The sequence below is a fragment of the Crassostrea angulata genome, chromosome 3 (genome assembly GCF_025612915.1).
Source record: "Crassostrea angulata isolate pt1a10 chromosome 3, ASM2561291v2, whole genome shotgun sequence".
Classification (NCBI taxonomy): Eukaryota; Metazoa; Mollusca; class Bivalvia; order Ostreida; family Ostreidae; genus Magallana; species Magallana angulata.
Genome location: NC_069113.1, coordinates 709,738 through 731,889, shown reverse-complemented (window position 1 = coordinate 731,889; position 22,152 = coordinate 709,738). Strand labels below are relative to the sequence as shown.

Sequence of the window (22,152 nt, the reverse complement as noted above, 5' to 3'; positions counted from 1 at the left end):
GTACGTTTTATGCTAATCATATTTATAAACTATCACTTTAAAAGTTAACGCAACTGGCGTGTTATAGATTCGAAAATGAAACTGTATTAATTTATTATTTATTTTTCAGGATGTAATGTATAAGGAATTATTTTTATTTGTGAACTTTATTGTATTGAGAGTTGCGGTTTCTTTGAAATAAACTTACAAACCATCACAACGTGTTTTCTTTTAACGCCAGAAATTCTTAAAGGCTGAATTCAAGTTGTACAATCCTAACAAGCGAATCTGGGTATATCTTAAACAACCCAGAATTTCCCAGAAACAAAAACAGACAAACAAACAAACAACAAACAGACAAACACCCCCTTCCAAAAAATCTCGCAGCCCTAAAAAAAAATGCCGCAAGAATTCATGTTTATATTTGTCTTATTTTATGCTTGTTTGATTTGTTCTTTTTTGTTTTTGTTTGTTTTTTTTTAAACAAACCACCTTAAACAACATAACCTGTCATTATTCAGTCACTGCACAACATAACATGCTCATCGCATAACAAAGCACAGTTACTCAGTCACTATACAAAGGAAGATGCTGTCATGGGAACTGGGGGCTCGTTATCGAGAAAGCGCTATATTTGAATACTTTGTGTGACAAAAAAGATCATAAATTATGCATTTGGCTCCAGTCGTAACAGAAGGAACAAAAGCTGTAATTTTAGCCCTTCACGATAAACAGAAAAATCAGCTGTTGTTTGGAAGTTATGCAGGAGTGAAAAATCCGAGGTTCATTAACCTTGCGAAATTCATGAAATCGTATGTTGGTATGGTGGACGTAGTTTAGTTCAATGCTGAGAAACTTAATATCATAAACAATTTTTTAAAGTTATAACAAATTACGATCTTTCTAATTAAAGCATTTAGATATATTTGTTAGTAAATACGAATATGTAAAAAATGTGAGTGTTGATCTAAAACAGAATCGGAAAACACTTTTTAAGTTTGAACGAGGCAAGACTGTTTGATTTATGTGAACAAATCAAAGAACAAATTATAGATGAGCGTACATGAACACAGTTGGATCCGCCTAGTTTATATATTAATTGCCAAAAGCTTAAAGTCTACATTATGACGGACAGCGAGTAAGCATGTCATTTTTGACAATTGTTTTGGCCAGGGTTTGCATAATACGATGACCAAATGTAAAATATAGTTTTTCTTATCGCATATGGCACTTTGTTGGCCAAGCAATCTATAAAAGAAATGAAAGCCTGCATATTAAAATATATTAAAAAATATTTTAGAGTGAGTAGAATATTAACAGTTAAGAACTCACCAAGTATCGTATGTGCATATCTGATCAATGGTGTTAACACACCTTATCATGCTTGGAAAATCATTATTGAAACTTGAATACAAAATGCCTGTATAAATTGCTCCCAATGAATTAATAAAATTGTAACTGTTTAATTCACAATAAGAACCAAAAAAATTGATGTACATCCTAAATCACGCAGCATAATTTCATAGATGAAGCATCGTTGAATCAGGTTAAATGAAAATAATTTAACTAAAACAATTTATATTCAAAATTCTAAACCGACTTTTGATTGTCACGATTGTCATTTCCGTTATTCATCACTCTACCATGCACCCTTGTGTAACAATTTTTAATAAAACGACACTTGATTGTCATAAATCATAGATAACCCGTGCTTGGTGTACAGGGTATCCCAGAATATTTGATATCATTTTTTAAAAATTAGTATTAACTAAATAATATTTGGCCAAAACTTGTAAATTGTGACTCAAATAAAAAGTAAAATCTTTCAATTCTTTTCCACAAAAAAATATGGGAAAATACCTCCTTTTATTTAAAACATAATGTCATAACATTGCATCATATTTCTTTGGTTGAATTGAATTTCAATTAAGATAAAACGCACAAGAGAGCAGACAATTTTCGTTTTAGATCTGCCTTACCATATTAGACTCCATATGTAATTGTACGAATTATAAGTACAGAATACCCTTGGGAAAACCAACTCAAGGAGCAACATTGTCATTTAAGTGCGAGACGAATTTTACTCATCAACTTGACCTTGTCCTTGATCAAAAAGGACGTCATTTGAAGTATTCTCTTTAAATTTGTTGTGTTTTTATAAACAATGCCCAATTTGTCAAAAGCTTATGAATGTTTGTGAAATTTGTTGAGTCATATACATTTATAAAAGAATCATAAGAGATATCTTACGGTTGTCATAAGTTCTGAGGTTTAACAATCATACATAAAATCTCTCTCTTCTGTTTCACAAAACTAGAATAAGAAATCTTAAATACTTCAGATATAGTTCAGTGTTTTAAACATTTAAAATCCTTCTTGACAAAACATTTCATTGCAATTGTTAAAATAAACATTATACTTACGTGGAGATTGTTTTCCTTTTGCTTATATTTTGAATTTTTATATTGTGAATCTTACTAATTTTTATGAATTTTATTCTCTTATATTTGATTTTGCACAAGCTGAATACCATTTTACAAGGAAGGGAGGTTATTGCTAAATAAATATGGTAAAAGTTTGGCATAAAACATAAGACGCATATCAATACCATACTAGTATATCAATACGATTATGAATGTTGATATCTAACTTTAGAAACAAAAGGTATTTTCATGAAGAAGGAGACTTGAAAAAGAAAGCATCAATAATCAATGTGTTATATAAAACAGTTTCTGTAAGGTTGACAGATGAAATTTTAGAGGACATTGTTGAGTAGTTAGCTGGAGAGCAGACAAAATGAGCTCTGGGATTGATTTCACAAAATAATCGTATGATCTTTATATCAAATTATAACTTATGGTAACATAGGATATATCACTTCCGTTTTAAAAACTCTTAGTTGTTTGAATTTTAAAACATTTCTTAAGACACACTTCACTATATATTTAAATTTTCTTTGCGAATACAAGTAGTGAAACCATTTACCTGCCTGAGGGCCTTTTTCTGTTTGCTCAGTTTTCGTTTTGAGATGAGTTTTGTGCTCTGAAATGATATTTGACTTTGTACCAACTTGATATCTTATACGGGAAGTGGGATGTTATTGCTAAATTCAGGTGTCTTAAAACGAAAAGAATGGTCATATAAACAATGACAATTAGATTAAAATATAAATATCTAACTATATTGGTGGCCATGGTATTACTCGATGCACTGATGAATTTACGTCTGAACAATCAATAGATGTTGTTTTAATGCATTTAGTTGTTACTATATATAAAGAGGGTACGGATGTAGAAGTCACGTATTCTCTGAAAAAGAGATAGCGTCCAAAGGCAATGTAGTAAATGCAACAGGTTATATAAGGTCGGTAGAAGAAACATAAACGCATGAGTAGTAAAAATTGTCTCTGATTAAGGAATAAAAAAGAAAACAGGAGTTATTTTTCCACGAGGGACTAGCTGAATACCAATTAACGAGATTAAGGGCATCATTAAAGAAACGTCAGTTGGAAGGGTTAAGGGGACATCAATTACTAAAACCTCAAGAGCAGCCACGGAAGCATCATCATCATCTATAAGCAACTATCTATAATATACGTCATTTATGGAGTCCAAGTGTCTTTACATCCGTTCTCCTCTCCACCAGGCCGAGTCTACTCCACTCTAGATAATCTGATGAAATTTCTTGCATGAACTTTTACTTTTAAATGACAAAAAAATCTATTTACTCTTCCGATTTGCATTGGGTCTCCTCAAAAGTTTGAATTTTAAACCAATGTCCTTTTTCACGTTTATTGGTCTTGCCCCAGGTAGTAAAATTCTCCTTTTAATGTTTTTCTGTTTTATTCTATTCAGATGACCGTCTCACAAACCTATCTTATGACTGAGATATGTCTTAAAACTCTTTTTTTCTCTTTTATTGGTCTAAATCTAGCCCCTAGTAGTACCCCCCCCCCCCTGTTCTTCTGCATGTTTACTCCTTTTATAATATTAAATATATTTTCTAGCAATTGAAACTCTTCAAATAACCATCCAAAACCCCAAGCTCTTCCCTTATTTCAAAATTTGGACATCTATTGTTTGTACAATGCAAATGCAGCGGTGAATCGAAAGAAGAAATACTAGAACTGCAATAAATATTCTTCATAAGTTCTAAAGTTGGATATTCATAATTAAATATTATACATATAACGTAATTCAATTTAACACTGGTGAACTATTTATCTTGAATATTCATGAATCCTTCTTTGACTTTCCGCTAATCCTAATTGTTTTATGAGTTTATTGAATTTTATCATGACTAATGTTAACTATGACAATACAATAGTTAAATATGCACACAACATGCAAAATCGAATTACAACTTTTGTTTGTTCTATACAGAAACATACTGAGGCAAATTAAGGAAATCGTTATGATGCCAAATAAGAAAAAAAAATGAAAGCACATGTCCACATTGTTGATCACGTGGTTCTTTGTACGGACATTCAATAAACACATTAAAAAATAAAAATTAGACTTCCATAGCCAATTAATTGGACTGAATCAGAATCATTCACATTCCACCAGGAATAAGTATCCACCAGACGAGAAACAAAGAAAGTCACAGAAAACATTTGTTGACAAGTGTTATACTTCTTTTAACGGAATACGCATAAACAAAAACAAAGATGACTCAGTACGGAAGAACACAAACGGTACAGAGAGACTGTTTACAAGGAGTCCGAATGTCCCTAATATGAATGGTTGACTTCGTCTAGGTTGATTTCCTTTGTCATTGGGCTGATCACTAGTATAACGATGGTTGATGATATCGTCACAAGCAGAAACAACCAGAAGAACGCCTTGTCCATAACTCGCGCGATCTCCCGCCATTCGTGAATTATTTGTTTCTCGACCAAAGACTGTTCATGGCTAGCCATCACTTGTGTGAAATAATTCAGAATCTCCATGTCAAAGTTAGATTTCCCAGACACGTTTTGGGGCATGTTTTGGTTCATGACGTCATCAATGGCGTCACTGTCTTGTAAGTCCACGTGGATGGGAGTGTGGCGCTGCATATCGTTGTACAACAAGCTCTCGTTGTCATGGGATTTACACGTGTAGTTGACCGGTGTGTACGTGTTTCGGCGAACAGAGGCGGGGTTCGCTGTGTCGTCAAGTTGAACCTTCATACAAAGGACTCGAGCGAAGACCCGCGTGACACACTTGAGGATCCGCGGGGGGTACTTGGAGAGGACGCCCTTGTGATGGATGTTGAGCACCAGGACAGAGAAGACCACAGACATCCCGCTCATCGCCATAATGACCGTCAGGTAGATCCCTGTCAAAATAAAACAGTTTTTTGATTCAGCGGTCAGCGGACAAATGCTGACTTTAGTATGCTACCAACAGAAACGTATATATTAAGAAAACAGTACAGGCTCCACCGTCACCAAAATATTCAAATCCCTCTACTCCTTCCTCAACTGAAATCCTTTAAAGAAAAGTGCATAAACCTGAGGTAAAACCTCTGATTTGAGGCTGAGTATTGACTTGAGGAAAGTTGGTGACGTCGAAGCCTGATCTTTATTTTTGTAGGTTCTCAAAATTCAAAATATTCCACTATATAAACCCATCTATCAAACGACATAATTCAAGTAGTGAAAGACAAAATAAATAAAGTTGAAAGTACCAATGTCTTGGAACGATCTAACATTGTGGCAATCCAAACAAAACAGATAGGCGACATCTTGCAAGATTTAGAATGCTTGCTTCAAACAAATAGCTAAAATTTCAAAACTCTCGAATGTGGTATAAATTACAGATATTGCAAAAAATAAATGGAAAAATAAAGTTACACGATAATCAATCGAAAATTAGCAATTTTCATTTTTTAAAATGTAAAAATGTAAATCTGCATTTAATGATAATGATTGTTAGAATATCGGCATATGTAACAGATATATTACTTCCACTTTCAATTTTGGCGTGAAAAACACATCTGATTCGCCGATATTCATCTCCATCTCTCTCTCTCTCTCTCTCTCTCTCTCTCTCTCTCTCTCTCTCTCTCTCTCTCTCTCTCTCTCACCTATGAGTGGAATGTACTCGGAAGTGGCGGGCATATTTTCTGCTATCAGCAACATAAACACAGAAAACGCCAGGAGAACAGTTAGTCCTAGCGTCACCTTTTCTCCCGAATCCGGCGGCAATAGAAATCCCGTCAACGTCAGCGAAGACAGAAGAGCACAAGGTATGATGACGTTAAACGCATAATACAGAACTCGACGTCGTATGTGAATGTAAAACGTCACATCCGGAAAAGGCTCCGGACAGCACGGATATCGAACCACTCTGCGCACGGCCTTTGTGCCTATGAGTGTCCACTCGCCATTATCCACGTACCGAGTCGTGTCGACATCCAGCGAGCGGTTTGTGACGTCAACTTGGTACCCGTCATAAGCCCACGATCCCAGTTTTAACGAGCACACTTGGTCGTCGAAAGGGAAGTATGTAATGTCCATCTTACAGGAGCTACGGAACTTGACTATTGGAGGCCAGAAAACGTTCCCGTTACTGTCCAAGAAAGCCAGGCTCTTCATGTACCCTTTGTTGTGACTGTCAACGCTGTAAGGATAAATGTAAAACACGAGTATAAAAACATGAAGGTTTTATTGAAATGCATCAATTTATATCATAAGCATATATAGAAGCATATAACCGATGAAAACTTAAAGGCAAAATCAAAATAACCCCTATGAATTGTCCGAGAAGCAAGCTGAAAAGAAGAATGTCAAGAAGAGATTGGAGCTCCGTGATTTGACTTGGACGTCAGAAACCTGAACCTATTACACACCTGTTGTATAGAACGATGTCGGGTAACCAGACGAGATCACACGGGATCCTCATCTTCTGGATGTGCGCAAACTCCGTGATGTTGTCCCACACTAATTTCTCGTCCATCCACTCCTGAAAAAAAGACGGGAAAGGCTATAATACTAGGCAAAATTTACGCTCTGTTCAATTATGACAAACTTTAAGTTTGAACGTCCTAGAACATTACAAAGTAATAAAGTCACCATAACTAATTGAAAATGCAGATAGAATACGGGTATTTCAGGGACTGTTCGACTTAGTCTTACCTGATCGAGCCAAATATTGGTGGTCAGAATTTGATTTTTCTCATCCTAAAATGAATAAAAAGTAATTTTTGAAAATTAGGTGTAACATATGTGACAAAAACGCTTTTATATAAATAGAAAGAGGAGATGAGTATAAGTACTACCACATCAAGAATCTGAGTTAGGGTTATTCCCAGACGGATCACTACAGGGGTGGATGCCTTGATGACCGGACGTGACGATTTATCGTAGGTCCGCAATAAAAAGTATAGGAGGCGCTGTTCCTCTGTCATCTCGTCCCGCGAGACGTCGTTAAATTTGTTCCAGTAGGCGGGTCCTTCATCACCTGACATACAGAATATAAAAGATTGAATTATTCTGATCGATTAACAGTATTATGTTAAGATGGTCTTGGCTAAAAAAAAATCTTATATTCGTGTAGTTACATAACAAAAATACTGAAACATACAAGGCGCTCGTGTATTGATGGAGTATTTACTAGAACGATACAATCAGTCTCTCTTTGATTCATTGATTGTTATTCCCAGCAAAATAAAATAAACAATGTCACTGTTTAGGATCTTGTTGATTATGATGGATGCTATCCGCCATGTACATAACCATTCCACAGGAGCGAAGAATTCCCAACGCTCCCAAAGCGAGTCGGAAATATTCCTCTTCAAAGACAAAATTGGATATCATATAACCTGTTTTTCTTAGAAGTTTGCATTGAGTAATTCTCATGGTGCTTCTTCAATGTGAATTCTTGATTGTACGAAAAAATCACATTGAAGTATTCCAAACATTTCTTCTGGAAAAAAATCTGATAGATTGGCCTTTATTTTTGTTTCTTCTGATTGAATATTTGCCTGCAGATATTTAAACAACAACTTCGATGCAAGCAAGACTGTTAGGCTACATGCCAACCCCCTCCCCCCCCCCCCCCCCCCAGCCCCGCTACCCCACGCCTCTGACGATTCTGGGCGGTTCGTTGGTTTATCGTTTAGATTAAGTTGTATTACATACGGACACTCAGACAAATACACATGTACCCCTGAATGAAAAATGAACTTTGTTACAACATTAAATCTACATCCTTCCGGTTTAAGCTATTCCCGGTGTTGTATCGTAATTGCAATGCAGTAACCTTCTATTTAGAATTTTGAGTATCATTTAAAGATTGCAGGCATCTAAATTAAAAGGAAAAATATGCATACAACATGTACACGTGTATTATTAACCCCATCAGAATCCATTTAGTCTCAACCCAACTCCAAATGTCATAATTTGCAAAACTTTCTGTGTACATTTAAGTAAGAAAGAAGTTGATGAAAAATAAAGAAAGAAAATAATGATACGATTAAAAAGTGTGTATTTTGGGCGTGGCAGAAACGCAGACCCCTTGCCGTATTTCTACTGATAACTCGCGTGATTAACTCACGGCCAATGGGGAAATTAGCAATTAAGATATCAGTAAGAATCTTTATTTTCGTCATTCTGTGGGTGTACGGTTAGATTACACGGTTTTATTCTGTGGGTGTACGGTTAGATTTCACGATTTTATTATCTTTTTTTGTTTGTTTACGGCTATATTCATGGCACGTTGAACTTTTTTAATGCTGCATGGTTTTTCTCTTCTCTGTGTTTGTGTGTGGTGGTGGTGGTGGGGGGGGGGGGGGGTGTCGGGGTTTAAATTTTCTGATTCAAATCATCAGTTGTATATCTGTATAGTAAAGTTTTATAGAATGTATATACTGATAGGGGTTGTATGGTTCATAATCCATTATGCTCTATATCTTCTGAACAAATAAAGATAAAATATACTGAAATATAAAACAACCTGTGAACGAAGAAGATGGTGGGTGGCATATCGAGACCAGAAAACTAATTATTTTTAATTAAACTTTAAGATCAAAGCACTAAGAGGCGGACCTCGACGGTAAACCGCGGTCTGTCGGAAGCGAGGGTTCGTTGTTTGTCCGTCTGTCTGGCTGTGTTTATAGTTGATATATATCCCGTTCTGCAATCAACGCTTATCTATGTTCTCTTTTGACAGGTTTATTTTTGTTAATGATTTCATGGTGGCATCCAAAGGTTTAAATAAATCAGTTTTAATAAGAGGAAACTAGTCAAGCAACAGCATGTATCCAAAAGAAAAAAAAAATCACTGTTTGGCTGAAAAACTGTGATATCTAAAACCATCGATCTCGCTGAATAAAATAATGAAGAATCAATAATTAAATTTTAGCTCAAAATCAAATTTACAAAATGATGACGTAGATAAGATGGAGATTTATCGATAGTCGATATACAACTGTCAAAGATGGTAATGCTAGCAAAGATTTTATCCGTGTGGAATGAATTTGATTTTGTTTAATGTATATAGCTCATTGAAATGCTATGTACAATAAATTCCTAACGAGTGTGGATAAATTCGTTTCCTGTCCAATAGTCAACACCCCAAAGGGATATGGTAGCCTTCCATGCAAGTTAAACTGACAAATTAAACTGATATTTTCCGAAATGTAAGAGAAGTAAAAAATCTTTGCAAAATCTCCTTTCTTAAACTCTTCATAATGTTTCTTTCTTTCGGAAATCGATTACTGTGGTTTTATCAATATTCGTTGAATACCAATTTTCAAGGATTTCGTTTTTAAGTTGATCCACGAAATTAAATGTTCATTGAAATGCAATTTCTATTAACATTTTGAATTGATGGGGTCATTGGCCACGAATTTACAAATCCTTGAAAATGAGATTTTCACTGTATCCACGAAAATTGATACCCTCGAATCTTAATGAAACCACAGTATTAGCACCAACATTAGATAGCAACATGTGTGTGAGATGTGACAGTTGAGTGACATATCGCAACAGAAAGAGTTAAAGCCTCCATGGGACTCTGAAGTCGGTGTTAGGGAACACGACATGACGAGTTTCGGATATTGATGAGAAGATTCAGATGACTTGTATTTTGTTAGATTTTACGAGGAAGGATGGGAAGGGGGGGGGGGGGGGGACTTAAAGTCTTACAGGAGACGATTTGGCTGTTTCTTTTAGCTAACGTACTTATGTACATTAACAGTAATTTAGTGAACTTTACTTACTTTTTATAATAAAATTATAAATTAGTTAAAAGAAAGATGTTAATTTAAACAATAAAATGCTTTCTTTGATGATTTCTGCGGGTTATGAAGGTAGCGATCATTGCAAAATTTACATAGCCCGCTAACGCTGCTTATGTATTTTTTTCTGCAATGTCCCGCATAAATCATCAAAGAAAGCATTTTATTGTTTTAATAAATGGAAGTGTAGATTCAAGTTCATACAGTAATGAAGTTCTCCAACAAAGTATACATGTATAAAGATTACAATCAACTAAACTTCCATGATCCTTTTTTAATATTCGTAATACGACCCTTTTTCGAAATATCAAAGAAAATTCTTTTAAGTTTCAAGTTCTGTTCATTGACTAAGTAAAGCATGTTTACCCCCCCCCCCCCCCCCCCAAAAAAATAAATAAAAATAAAAACCAAAAAAAACCAAAACAAAAACAAACAAAAACTAGTTGTTATTTGGGGCGAATTGCCACACCGAGGTGTCTTTCCTGCAATTATCAAAGTGTGCACGATTTCGTTAAGAGGTCTCGATGGCCATGGGCGTTTTTTTTACTTTATTGGTCTCCTTTAAAAGGAGAGCTCTATACAAGAATAGATAAGGGTTACCCCATATCAAAGATATTCGACTTTTAAATTTTTATACTGTGCTTTGCCGATCACTGTTAAAATCAAAGTTAAAATCACTGAACTTGTTAAGAAAACTGGCGAATATAGTTCTTCCGTAGCAAATACTGCCAACAGTCTTGCGTCACAGCAAACATTGCACACGTCTTTAAATAGAGTTTACACGAGTGCGATCAGAAATATGGTGCAGGTGCTGCATAACCATTCTGTCATTAGAAAAAGGAAAAGAAAAACACACTCATACACAATAAATAATTGAAGAGATTATGTGATAACTAACGAACAATAATCATGAAAGTAATAACATATAAACAATAACATATAAACAATATTTATTAGTGAAAAATTGTCAATCGAAGAATATATTTTCGTGAAAAAAAACAAACTGAGGAGGCAGATAGCGTAGGAATATGATTTTTAAAATTATTTTACGTTAATTTTGTTTTCTTTCACGTATAAAATAAACATTGATATCATAAACATTTGTTATTATGTTGTATCTGCTGATGATAAATGGAACTATATTTTTCAGCGCAACTGTGTAAAGAGTACCTGACTCTAGTGATATATCTTGAATAGATAGTAAGCACTGATCGAATATATTAATAAAATATTTAAAAAGGTAAAATATACGGAAATTTAGTTTATTTAATAGTTTATAGCTAAAAACAACATAGCTAAAAATTCTGATCTGATGGCTAATTTGAAAATTGTTGATCACAAAGCCGCCTTAGAGATGTGAAGCAAAATGTAAATGAAAAAAAATTATAGAAACAGGTCCATTTCAGAAAGACGATGTCTTATAGGCTCGATAATGAAATGTCCAATACAGTATGTCGTAAAACCATAGAATCCCACAGACCGATCAATGTTGTTATATCGGCGCGGTCTGTCACCTTGACGATCCGGCGTCACGTCACTGAAAAGACATGTCGTCTGCTTAATTAAAAAGACGGAAACTTTCGTCATGATGAACGCTGCAAACAATAACCAATTCTGCCATTCAAGTTGTGTTCAATGGTATACATCATCAGAATCCGCGCAGATGAGCGCGCACAGTTGCGATGAATCGCAAAGAACCCGTGTAATTATCATGTTGTCAATTTCAGTGAAGTCACATGACTGTTACTAATATGTCACGTGATAAAAAGACTATAAAATGGTTAAGGATTTACATTATTACATAATCTTTCTTGAATCTCACCACGGGGGATTTCATTGCGCAAATTTTGTAATTGAAAATTTTTTCTAAATTGGTCCGTAGAACTCTGAAAAACGGTAAAAAAAACCCCATAAAACAATAAGTAGGAACTATTCCATCGCCATACGAATAATGCAACACTGATATACGTTTGAATTTGAGGATGAAAACTCCTGTGGTTTATATACATGAAGGAACCCTAGTTTAATCATTTCATGATCAGTTTTATTTTCTACGTGAAGCTAGAACTCAAAACAGTCAACCTTTGATAACAAGATTATACCAGTTGTAGAAACCAATATACCAATGTAAAAAAAATGAATTTCACGATACATTATCAAAATAATGACATCTGCATAATCTGGGGAATGGTCTCTGTTCCACGTATTAAGAACGATCCTCAGCCTTTGGGAATGTATAGGAATGTACAGGAATCATTTTAAGAAACATTGTGTTCATTTGCGTCTGAAAATATTATCTGCAATGTCTCTGAAGAAAAAATCACACTCACTGAAATGTAGACAGTGTCTTTCTCACGGTAAATGTCTGAACCTGTGACATTTATAAAGACAGAACAAGCGGGATGGGGTGTCGTTGTCAACGCAATTCATGGGAATCCATATTAACTGAGCAAACAAAAATGCATTGACGTTCTAGAGTCGGGGGGAGGGGTGGGGGGTGGGGGGTGACAACCAAAACAACCAAAAACCACAAACAGCTTGCCTAGTTTTGATTGACACTAATTCCTATGGCTTCGTCTTATACTTTGACTTTGGAGGTTTGGTCGTTTGACAATTAACCAAAGTTTCTATAAAAGCTCAAAACCGGTTAAAATCGTTATGTAATCATAAAGAAACGCCGATACATGATGTATATCACATAGACTAAGTTATACAGTTAGGCAATATAAAGAGAACCTTTGAAGAAGTGTATCTTCTAATACCGTTTGAGGGGGCAGTGGCCGCGATACTTGTATCGGAAAATGCAGGAATTCAAAGATCACGCTAAATGTTTTGTATCGTTGCGTTTTCAAATTATTGCATCGTTTTTAGCAATAAAACTGATCTGTTACGTGAAATGGCGCGTTTAAAATTTAACCAATAGGAATTCAATATTGAAACCACGAGTTCACAAGCTGAAGGTGCGGGTCGGTTTTCAGAGAGATAATTATGGAGGACAACAAGTTGCTGTCCTTTAAAAAAGGACTACAATACGTGGACCATTTGCATGTGTTTCCAACGAACACGTGAACGCTTTAAGATTATCAGAGATTCCACCGATTCTAGCCCTCTGCTTTTAGCCACTAAATGTGTACGTTGTATTAAGTATACATGTATGTATAGCCCTGACTTTTCATCTCAGAATTTAAAGGATACTTCTAACTAAAATAATTAGATCTATCTATGAAATCATTGAAGTTTGCATGAATAGTATCAGGCATTCAGTGAATTCTACTATTTGCGCACACATTACGAATCGCACTACTGTGTTAACTATGCAGTGACAGCTTTGTGTAAATTAATAATTTCGTATTTTGATACATTTTTCTTGAGATTTAAACTTTTATACAGTGACACAACTATTCAATCATACTTAAGTGCTTGAAAAAAATTAATCGGGTAGTACTCTAGCTTCGCCTACTATAAAAGTAAAGTTAAGTTACATGTGTATTCGGAAAACAACAAAACATTGCAAATTATGCTATTTGATGCATGTTGTAGTTTCGGCATAACATTAACTTATTTCATAATACTGATAGTTCATATCACATGCCAATCATTTCTTTAAAAGGAATACTTTGTTTCTGTACTGTTTACCGACTTTACAATTACTGCGCCTTTGAACTTACGCGTGCATATGGCACGGAATCCCGATCCCGATTCAGATAAACGTGTGCTAGCCTGGTTCCCTGAGCTACCCATTACGCACAGGAACCAGGCTTGCTCATGCGCAGGCTGAATTTTCCCCATAGCATCCGGTTTAACCTCGCTTATATATTTTCTGCGTGGACCTCAGGGTCCACGCAACAAGTATATTTTGCTCTCCCAGTATGCGAAATTTTTAGAAATTCAACAATATATGTATAAGCAAAGAAACCATCTCCACCGAAATCAAATCCCAGTTATGTTATTTTCAAAATCTATTGTTTCAAACGATAATTCCGCTACATAAAATTCAATTTTTGCATATATAACGGTATACTTGTAAATTTGCAAGTCCACCGTAAGGCCATTGGTTTTATTTTTGTACAGAAATTGTAACTTAGCTCTCAATGGAAACATCAAACTAATCAATGATATGCTTTCAATTGGTCATTTGCGGCAAATAAAGTGAATCAAACCTAAACACTTAAAAAATCTTGATATATTGAATGAGCAACACAGACTAATATTTCAAGGAGCAATTAGAACAAGGCTGACCATTAAGCACTGATTCATGCTGAACTAATAAACTGTTTAAACTGTTTCTATTTTTGTCTGTTTTATATCTTATCATCGATCATATATGTAAGTTAATGTCATCGATTTGTAACAAATGTCCCTGAAATAGCAGTGCTTATATCATAATAAATAAACACAATTAAGCAACCAATTATTGTGAGTGATATACATGTAAATACTTTGATTTTCGCTCAGCTCTCGTTAGCTTACACAGTTAAATGATATGATGCTTGTCCAAATTCTTTTACTTATTATTATTATTTTTTTTTTTGGGGGGGGGGGGGGGGGCTTTTTTTCGGAACCTAGTTAATCCAAAGATTTATTTATCTACCTTTATGTGTATATCATTAAGATAAAATGATGATTAGCTTTAAAAAAAACACCCAAACATAAGCTACATTGTTTATGTAAGGAAATGCAATCAGCAGCCAAATGGTTTATTTAGCATTGAAATTTGTGTCGTTTATTTAGACTCAATAATAGCTCCATATATTTATCTAAGTATCTTTAAAAAATGATTTAAACTCGTTGGTTTATATATCATAATTCCTTGTCTTTCAATTCTGAGTAATTAGATGGTAAGAGAGGTTACGGAAGGTAAATTTTGTACTTTTGCCCCATTAGTGCTTTTCTGAGCAGAAAATTGGGTTTGAATTCAGTATGACAATACCATACTAACGATTTTCGTCTAGTTTATATTCTTCTATTTAAAACTAAAATCTAATTTGAAAATACGGAATAGAGAGACAAGTGTCAATATGCCCTACGCAGACTGAAGGCTTTTCAAGAATGGCCAGGCGATATAATTATATAAGAAATAGGACCGGGGTATTAAGTAATGTACTTTGAATATTTTATGTAATTCAAGAATTGAATGCGTAAATGACCAGAAAATACTTCACTTACGCATGCAATCTGTCGAATGTCTATTTTATTACCTCCATTACAAAAGAGTGCTACATCGGGATTTCTGCACGCAAGGAACAAATTTCTACGCTGTAATTAACAGCATTTATGACATCAAAGTGACGTAATAAAGCCACGTTATTGAGGATACTGGATCATTTCTCTGGAGTGACTCATTCAAACATTTACAAAATTTTCACAGCATCAACTTTTTCTGTGATAGAAAGCACCAATGTATCATTAAATTTATCACCTCACCTCATGAAAAAGGAAGTGTTTACAACATTCTATACCGCATTCAAACTGTCTTAAAGGCATTTCTAACAGACTTAGAAGATTGAAAGATATAGTTTTCCCACAGCACATGATATAATTTTTGACATATTTTAAATATTGTATTTCCGATATCGAACGTCTTCAAGAGATCTGCTTTGAATGTTCCGTCCCTAGGGCACAATCCATAATTCTAAAAATTCCGTCCCTTAGATATTATGGATTATTCTTAAAACCCCCTTAACCTTCCTATCGACCAAAGGCATTAGTTCATCGTTTCTATAGTATTTCGATACATAATTACAGTTCATCGTTTCTATAGTATTTCGATACATAATTACAGTCATAGTCTTAAAATATTAGAAGGTTGAATCATCAGGGCTATCCCCTGTCAAAAAAATGAAAATATCATGATTTTAAAAAAAAAATCGGATTTAAATATAGCCTTTGCCCTGTTTATAATTTCTATAAATTAACGACATTAATCTAACCAAAAAACGGCAACGTTTATAGTTGAAATTTTCTATAAATTGACGACATTAATCTAACAAAACACCAAAACAACTATGTATTCTACAGAATATTCACCTCATTAACATGTGAGTAATTGAAAAATAAACATTAATCTAGACATTTTACCTCTTTTTATGAGCCCAGGCCCCGGGGCCATTAAAATTAGACGAGCTCACTTTTGATCTCAATCTCACTTTTCCACTACCAGTATAATTATATTCCTTTTGTAAAAGTGAGACTGAGATCAAAAGTGAGCTCGTCTAAGTTTTATGGTCCTGAGGCCAGGTTTGTTTGATATTTGAAAAATAATGTGTTTTATTTAAAAAAAATCCCTTGCTAACTTACTTACAAAATTAGCGACTGTCTAGAATGTTTACAACATAACCATAAAAGCTAACTGCAACAAAAAACTGACTGTCTAAGTTGAATAAATGACTAAGTTGAATTGCTGACTGTCTAAGTTACATTGCTCACTGGCTAAGTTATATTGCTGACTGTTTAATCTATATTGCTGACTGTCTAAGTTAAACAACTGACTGTCTAAGTTATACAACTTACCGTCTAAGTTGTACAACTGACTGTCTAAGTTATATTGCTGACTGTCTAGGTTAAATTATTGACTGTTTAAGTTGTACAACTGACTGTCTAAGTTGTACAACTGACTGTCTAAGTTGTATAAATGACTCTCTAAGTTATATTGCTAACTATCTAAGTTATATCGCAGACTGTCTAAGTTATACTGATGACTGTCTAAGTTGTAAAACTGATTGACTAAGTTGAATAACTCACTGTCTAATTTAAGTAACTGACTTCCTGAGTTGTAAGAATGAATTCCTTTTTGCTGATAGTCCAAAATCTATAACTGACTTTTGGAGTTGTATAACCGACTGCGTATGACTGACTGTCTAAGTTGTATAACTGACTACTGTGGTTTCATTAATATTCAAGGGTATCAATTTTCGTGGATGAAGTGATAAACACAGTTTCGTGGATACGTAAATTCGTGGTTAATGATCCTATCAATACAAAATGTTAAAAAAATTGCACTTCGATGAACATTTAATTTCATGGATCAACTAAACGACGAAATCTACGAAAATTGGTATTCAACGAATATGGATTAAACCACAGTAAGTTATATTGCTGACTGTTTAGGTTGTACAAGTGACTGTCTAATGTGTATAACTGACTGTGTATTACTGACTGTGTATAACTGACTGTCCAAATTCTGTGATTCAATATATAAGCTCGTACGTAGCATAGCTTTTATTTTTATCTCTTTATAACTGTTTTGTGCAGAAACAAGTCAGTTCAAGAAATGTTTACATTTTGATTCCCAAATGTAGACAATGGCGGCACATCCCCATTAAGGTGGTATGGGACATCTCCATGTTGCGACATATAATTTATCGAAATAAACAATAAAATCAAGTATCAATTTATAAATAGTTTCTTTTCCGAAAGAGTCATCTAACTACGTTTAAAAAGAAAGTTTTTAATGTATATGATGATGATTATAAATAAAAGATAAAAAAGAATGTTCACAACGGATATGTGAGTCACGAGTTCGAATTCAGCTGGGATTCTTAATTTTTTTAACTTTCAAAAAATTTGTAAAACGTATTTTTTGGCTTAAAATTGTAAAATTTGAAAATTCTAAACCGGTGAAAGTATTTTGATTTTAATGTACTTTTACCCACATTGATATCAACAGATGTCCCATTTCACCTTAAGAAAAAATTTGCGCAAGTGTCGTTAATTCAGATTTGATAATAGCTCCATATGTCCATCTATTCATGTTTCAAGAATAATTTAGATCGGGTATTCCTTTTCTTTCAATTTATCCCGAGTAGATGGATGGTAAACGAAGAAGCTAAGCGTTGTACTTTTGCCCCATTAGTACTAACCTGAGCAGAAAATTGAGTTTGAATCCAATATGACAATACCATACTAACTATTTCGTAGTTTTTTATCCTTGAACCTCAAGATGAAATTTAATTTGTATATGTGGAATATATAGAAGATGGTGTCAATATGCCCTGCTCAGACGGACGACTCGTTCAGAAATGGTCAAGCAATAAAATTATACAAGAAATTAGGACCTTGGTATTAAGTAATATACTATAAATATTTTATGTAATTCGAGAATAGAATCCGTCAATGACTATAGAAATACTTATTTATAGCATGCAATCCGTCTAATATCTATTTTATTACCTCCATTACAAAAGAGTGCGATGTTGGCATTTCTGCACGCAAGGAACAGATTTCTACGCTGTAATCAACAACATTTATGACATCAAAGTGACGTAATAAAGCCACGTTATTGAGGATACTGGATCATTTCTCTGTAGTGACTCACTCAAACATTTACACAATTTTCAGCATAATTTTGGGGGATGTATCATTAATTTATTACCTTACTTCATGAAAAAGGAAGTGATTACAACATTCTATACCGCATTAAAACTGTCTTAGAGGCAATTCTAACAGACTTAGAAGACTGAAAGATATAGATTTCCCACCAAACACGATATAATTTTTGACAGGTTTTATTTTTTGTACTTCCGGTGAGGAACATCTATAAGAGATTGGCGTTAAATGTTTCGTCCCTAGAGCACAATCCATATTTCTAAAAAGTCCCTTTACATCCTATTGACCAAAGGTATTTGTTAATCTTTTCAACAGAAATTTTGATTTTTTTATCAAAAGATATAAATTTGCCATTTTTATAGCTTTCATATGACTTTTACAGTTTTTGAATGACAACAAGTGCGTGATCATTAACCATGTTTCGTCTTATTTACCTCAATAACATGTGATTGATTGAAAAATAAACCTTCAACGAGCCATAATTTATCTTTTTATAAATCCTTGTTTGTTTGAAATTTGAAAATTAACTCATTAAATTACAATTTCTTCTATATAAAAAGCTTCCTGGCTAAATTATCCACAAAATAACCGATTGTGCTGAATTTTACAACGTAGTTATTTAAGCTTATTGCAGCGTAACTGACTGTCTGAGTTGTATAACTAACTAAGTTTTATATATATAAAAAAAAAGAGGACACAATCATAGATGTATTCACATAGCTGGCTGTCATGATTTTTCGTTAGGAACCAATGAACGTGGCTTTCGTGGGTAACCCCTTGCCCACGGATGTATATCCCAGCGAACGTATATACAAGCATATATTCAATATTTCTTAAAATTATCCCGATTTTTCTACCAATTTTATCTATTAAATACCCTCTAAGATGACTTTCTACAACATTATTGACCGTCCAACTTGACTTTCTTCAACTGCATGACTGATAATCAAAATCGTCTTCATCTTCATTCACCGTCCGACTTAACTGTCTACAACATTACTGACTGTCTAACTTGATGGTCTACAACGTTACTGACTGTCTAACTTGATGGTCTACAACGTTACTGACTGTCTAACTTGATGGTCTACAAGGTTACTGACTGTCTAACTTGACGGTCTACAACATTACTGACTGTCTAACTTGACGGTCTACAACATTACTGACTGTCTAACTTGACTTTTCACTGAATGTCTAAATTTGCTGTCAACAACAGCACGACTGTCAGTCAAATCCGTCTACAATATAACTGTTTGTCTAAACTGTCAATTGACTCACTCTCCACTAATGAAACATTTTATATATAAGTGACCTTTTTGACAAATTTTTAAGGAAAAAAACTTTTGCGAGATTTTTGGCATATAAATATTTAGTCCTCACGTGCTCTGGGTAGACAGCTGTTTTGCTTACTTTATTAAAAACTTCTGTTTACCGGTTCTCGTTCATCTGTGCTTTCATGCAATATATGCTGTTTTACCAATAAAGTAAAGAAACGTAATACAAAACAGTGCATTCTGCTCTATAATAGTTCTGCTGCTTCATCAATATGTAATGTCTGCGTAATTAAAAACAACTGGAAGAAAACATCAATAGATACTAGTATAATGCTCATGGATAATTTTCTTGAAAAATAAAACATTGCTTTATATAAGAATTGGTAAATCGGACTACAAGAGAAGTTACATTGAGATTTATAAGCCCTGAATTAATCGGCTTAATCGAAAACGCGTTTTTATCTTATTAAAAATGGAAGCAAAAAAAACCCCGAATTTTGCTCTATCATCACGACTGAATTCATGATAAAACATTTATTTCTACATGCATATACATCCCGGGGTGGACTTATCTATAGGTTTACATGTAAGTAGAAGCTTATATTAAAAAAAACTGATCTGTATCATAAAACACAGTTTAACACCTGGCCAGTCTACCGGCCTCAGGTGTATCTACCTGATTCTTGGCAGTAAAACGCCTTACCTGATGCAAGCACCGTACTCAACTCCAGTATTTGGAATAGCATCACAAATAAAGTCCAGGGTAGCATTTTGGCGGGAGTTAGGGGCAGGGTTTTAGCGGACTCCGGGTCGGCGAATATCCCCCGTGGTCTTCTCCATGACGAGTCGAGTCACTTGTACGGCCGCTCTCTCTCACCGCCTCCTTCTCGTCCGTTCTCCGAATCAATGACCAGCGTTACAGCCCTGATGGCCGTATGATAGGATACATGGATTCTGTGTGCGCGCCTGTGTGAAAGAGAATCCGAGAAATTACAGACTTTGGGGATCAAGCCACTAATCCTCCTGATGTCTTGGAATACAATAAAAGAAACAAAGTGTAGCCTCAGCTTTCCTGGTTAAACAACGAGCCCTTTCCCCGATGTCTTATAGAATGACACACACAGCTCCATAGAAAACGACGATTAGGGTACAGTTGACAAAATCCATCGATTCTTAAAGGTCGGCGGATTGAAAACAGATTTTGTTTTTAGAGACAAGTTGCAATTTTGTATAAACAAGAAATTGTAATTATGATAAGATCTATATAAAAGTGTATAGATTTTCGAACCATTTATTGGAGACTAAGTGTTTGCCTATTGATCCTTTGGTTTTGTTTTCAGCAATGTTTTTTTCTTCTCGACTAAAACTTAATTTTTCACCAAATACACGAAACCGCACAAGTAAATATAGCAACGGGAGAACTGCTAATCAAATTTAAAAACTAATCTACATATCTAATTCACAGTTATGTCGGCTTAATCTTTCTTTGACCAGATTTTTAATTCCAAATTCCTTACTTTATCAGTTGTAGCTTTTAAATGAATAAACAAATATGTTTGATATAAGCTTGTACATCAATCAATATAAGCTAGAGCATCAGTGTATAACGATTAAGTTTGGTATTTTCCCGCCATCTATCGCTTGTATATGTTTATGTAGTCTCTACAGAGAAGCTGAAATCGTTTGACAGAGATTAATTATTAAAATCAGTTCCCATTAAGTAGAGATAGCCGTCTCCAGAGAAGACTCAGGTGGCCGGTGTTAATTCATAAAAAAACTCAGGGGATCATCGGTTAGTCAATTTAAACTATTTTTTGCATACACAACAGACAACGGCCATTGTCTAGTCACGTCTGTGACGTCACAGACACAAAAGACAAAAGCTGTTGTTTAATCATATCTGTGACATCACAGACACAGCAGACAACGGTCATTGTCTAGTCTCTTCTGTGACATCACAGACACAACAGACAACGGTCATTGTCTAGTCACTTCTGTGACATCACAGACAGTCTAGTCGATTCTGTGACATCACAGACAGCCTAGTCATATCTATGACATCACAGTTACAACAGACAACAGTAAATGTCTGGTGTACTCTTTCGTCTTTACGGACAACTCATCTTATTGACAGAATATCAGGTGGAATGTGCAGATTCAAAAGTTCTGCTCAAAATAGTTAAGAAACTATTGCCACAGTTACTTTGGCGAACAAACAGCTGCGTAAAATTACAATTACACATACAATCGCCTAGTTAATGTTCAAATGCTATACAAGAAGAATATATGTTTTTTATTTATTTAATTTGTGTTTAATTTCTTACACTCATACAACTTCGGACTGTCAATG

General features: G+C 34.5%; 1 protein-coding gene across 1 annotated transcript; it reads right to left on the bottom strand.

Annotated features, from left to right (window-relative positions):
• Positions 1-3,912: 3,912 nt before the first annotated feature.
• LOC128175737 (neuronal acetylcholine receptor subunit beta-3-like) lies at positions 3,913-20,950 on the bottom strand. The gene is made up of 6 exons (XM_052841564.1): positions 20,506-20,950; positions 7,246-7,427; positions 7,103-7,147; positions 6,817-6,929; positions 6,052-6,587; positions 3,913-5,301 (listed from the first exon to the last, which is right to left on the bottom strand). Exons 1-6 carry the CDS (start codon positions 20,570-20,572, stop codon positions 4,712-4,714), a joined length of 1,533 nt encoding a protein of 510 aa, XP_052697524.1. The 5' UTR covers positions 20,573-20,950; the 3' UTR covers positions 3,913-4,711.
• Between the last annotated feature and the right edge of the window lie 1,202 nt (positions 20,951-22,152).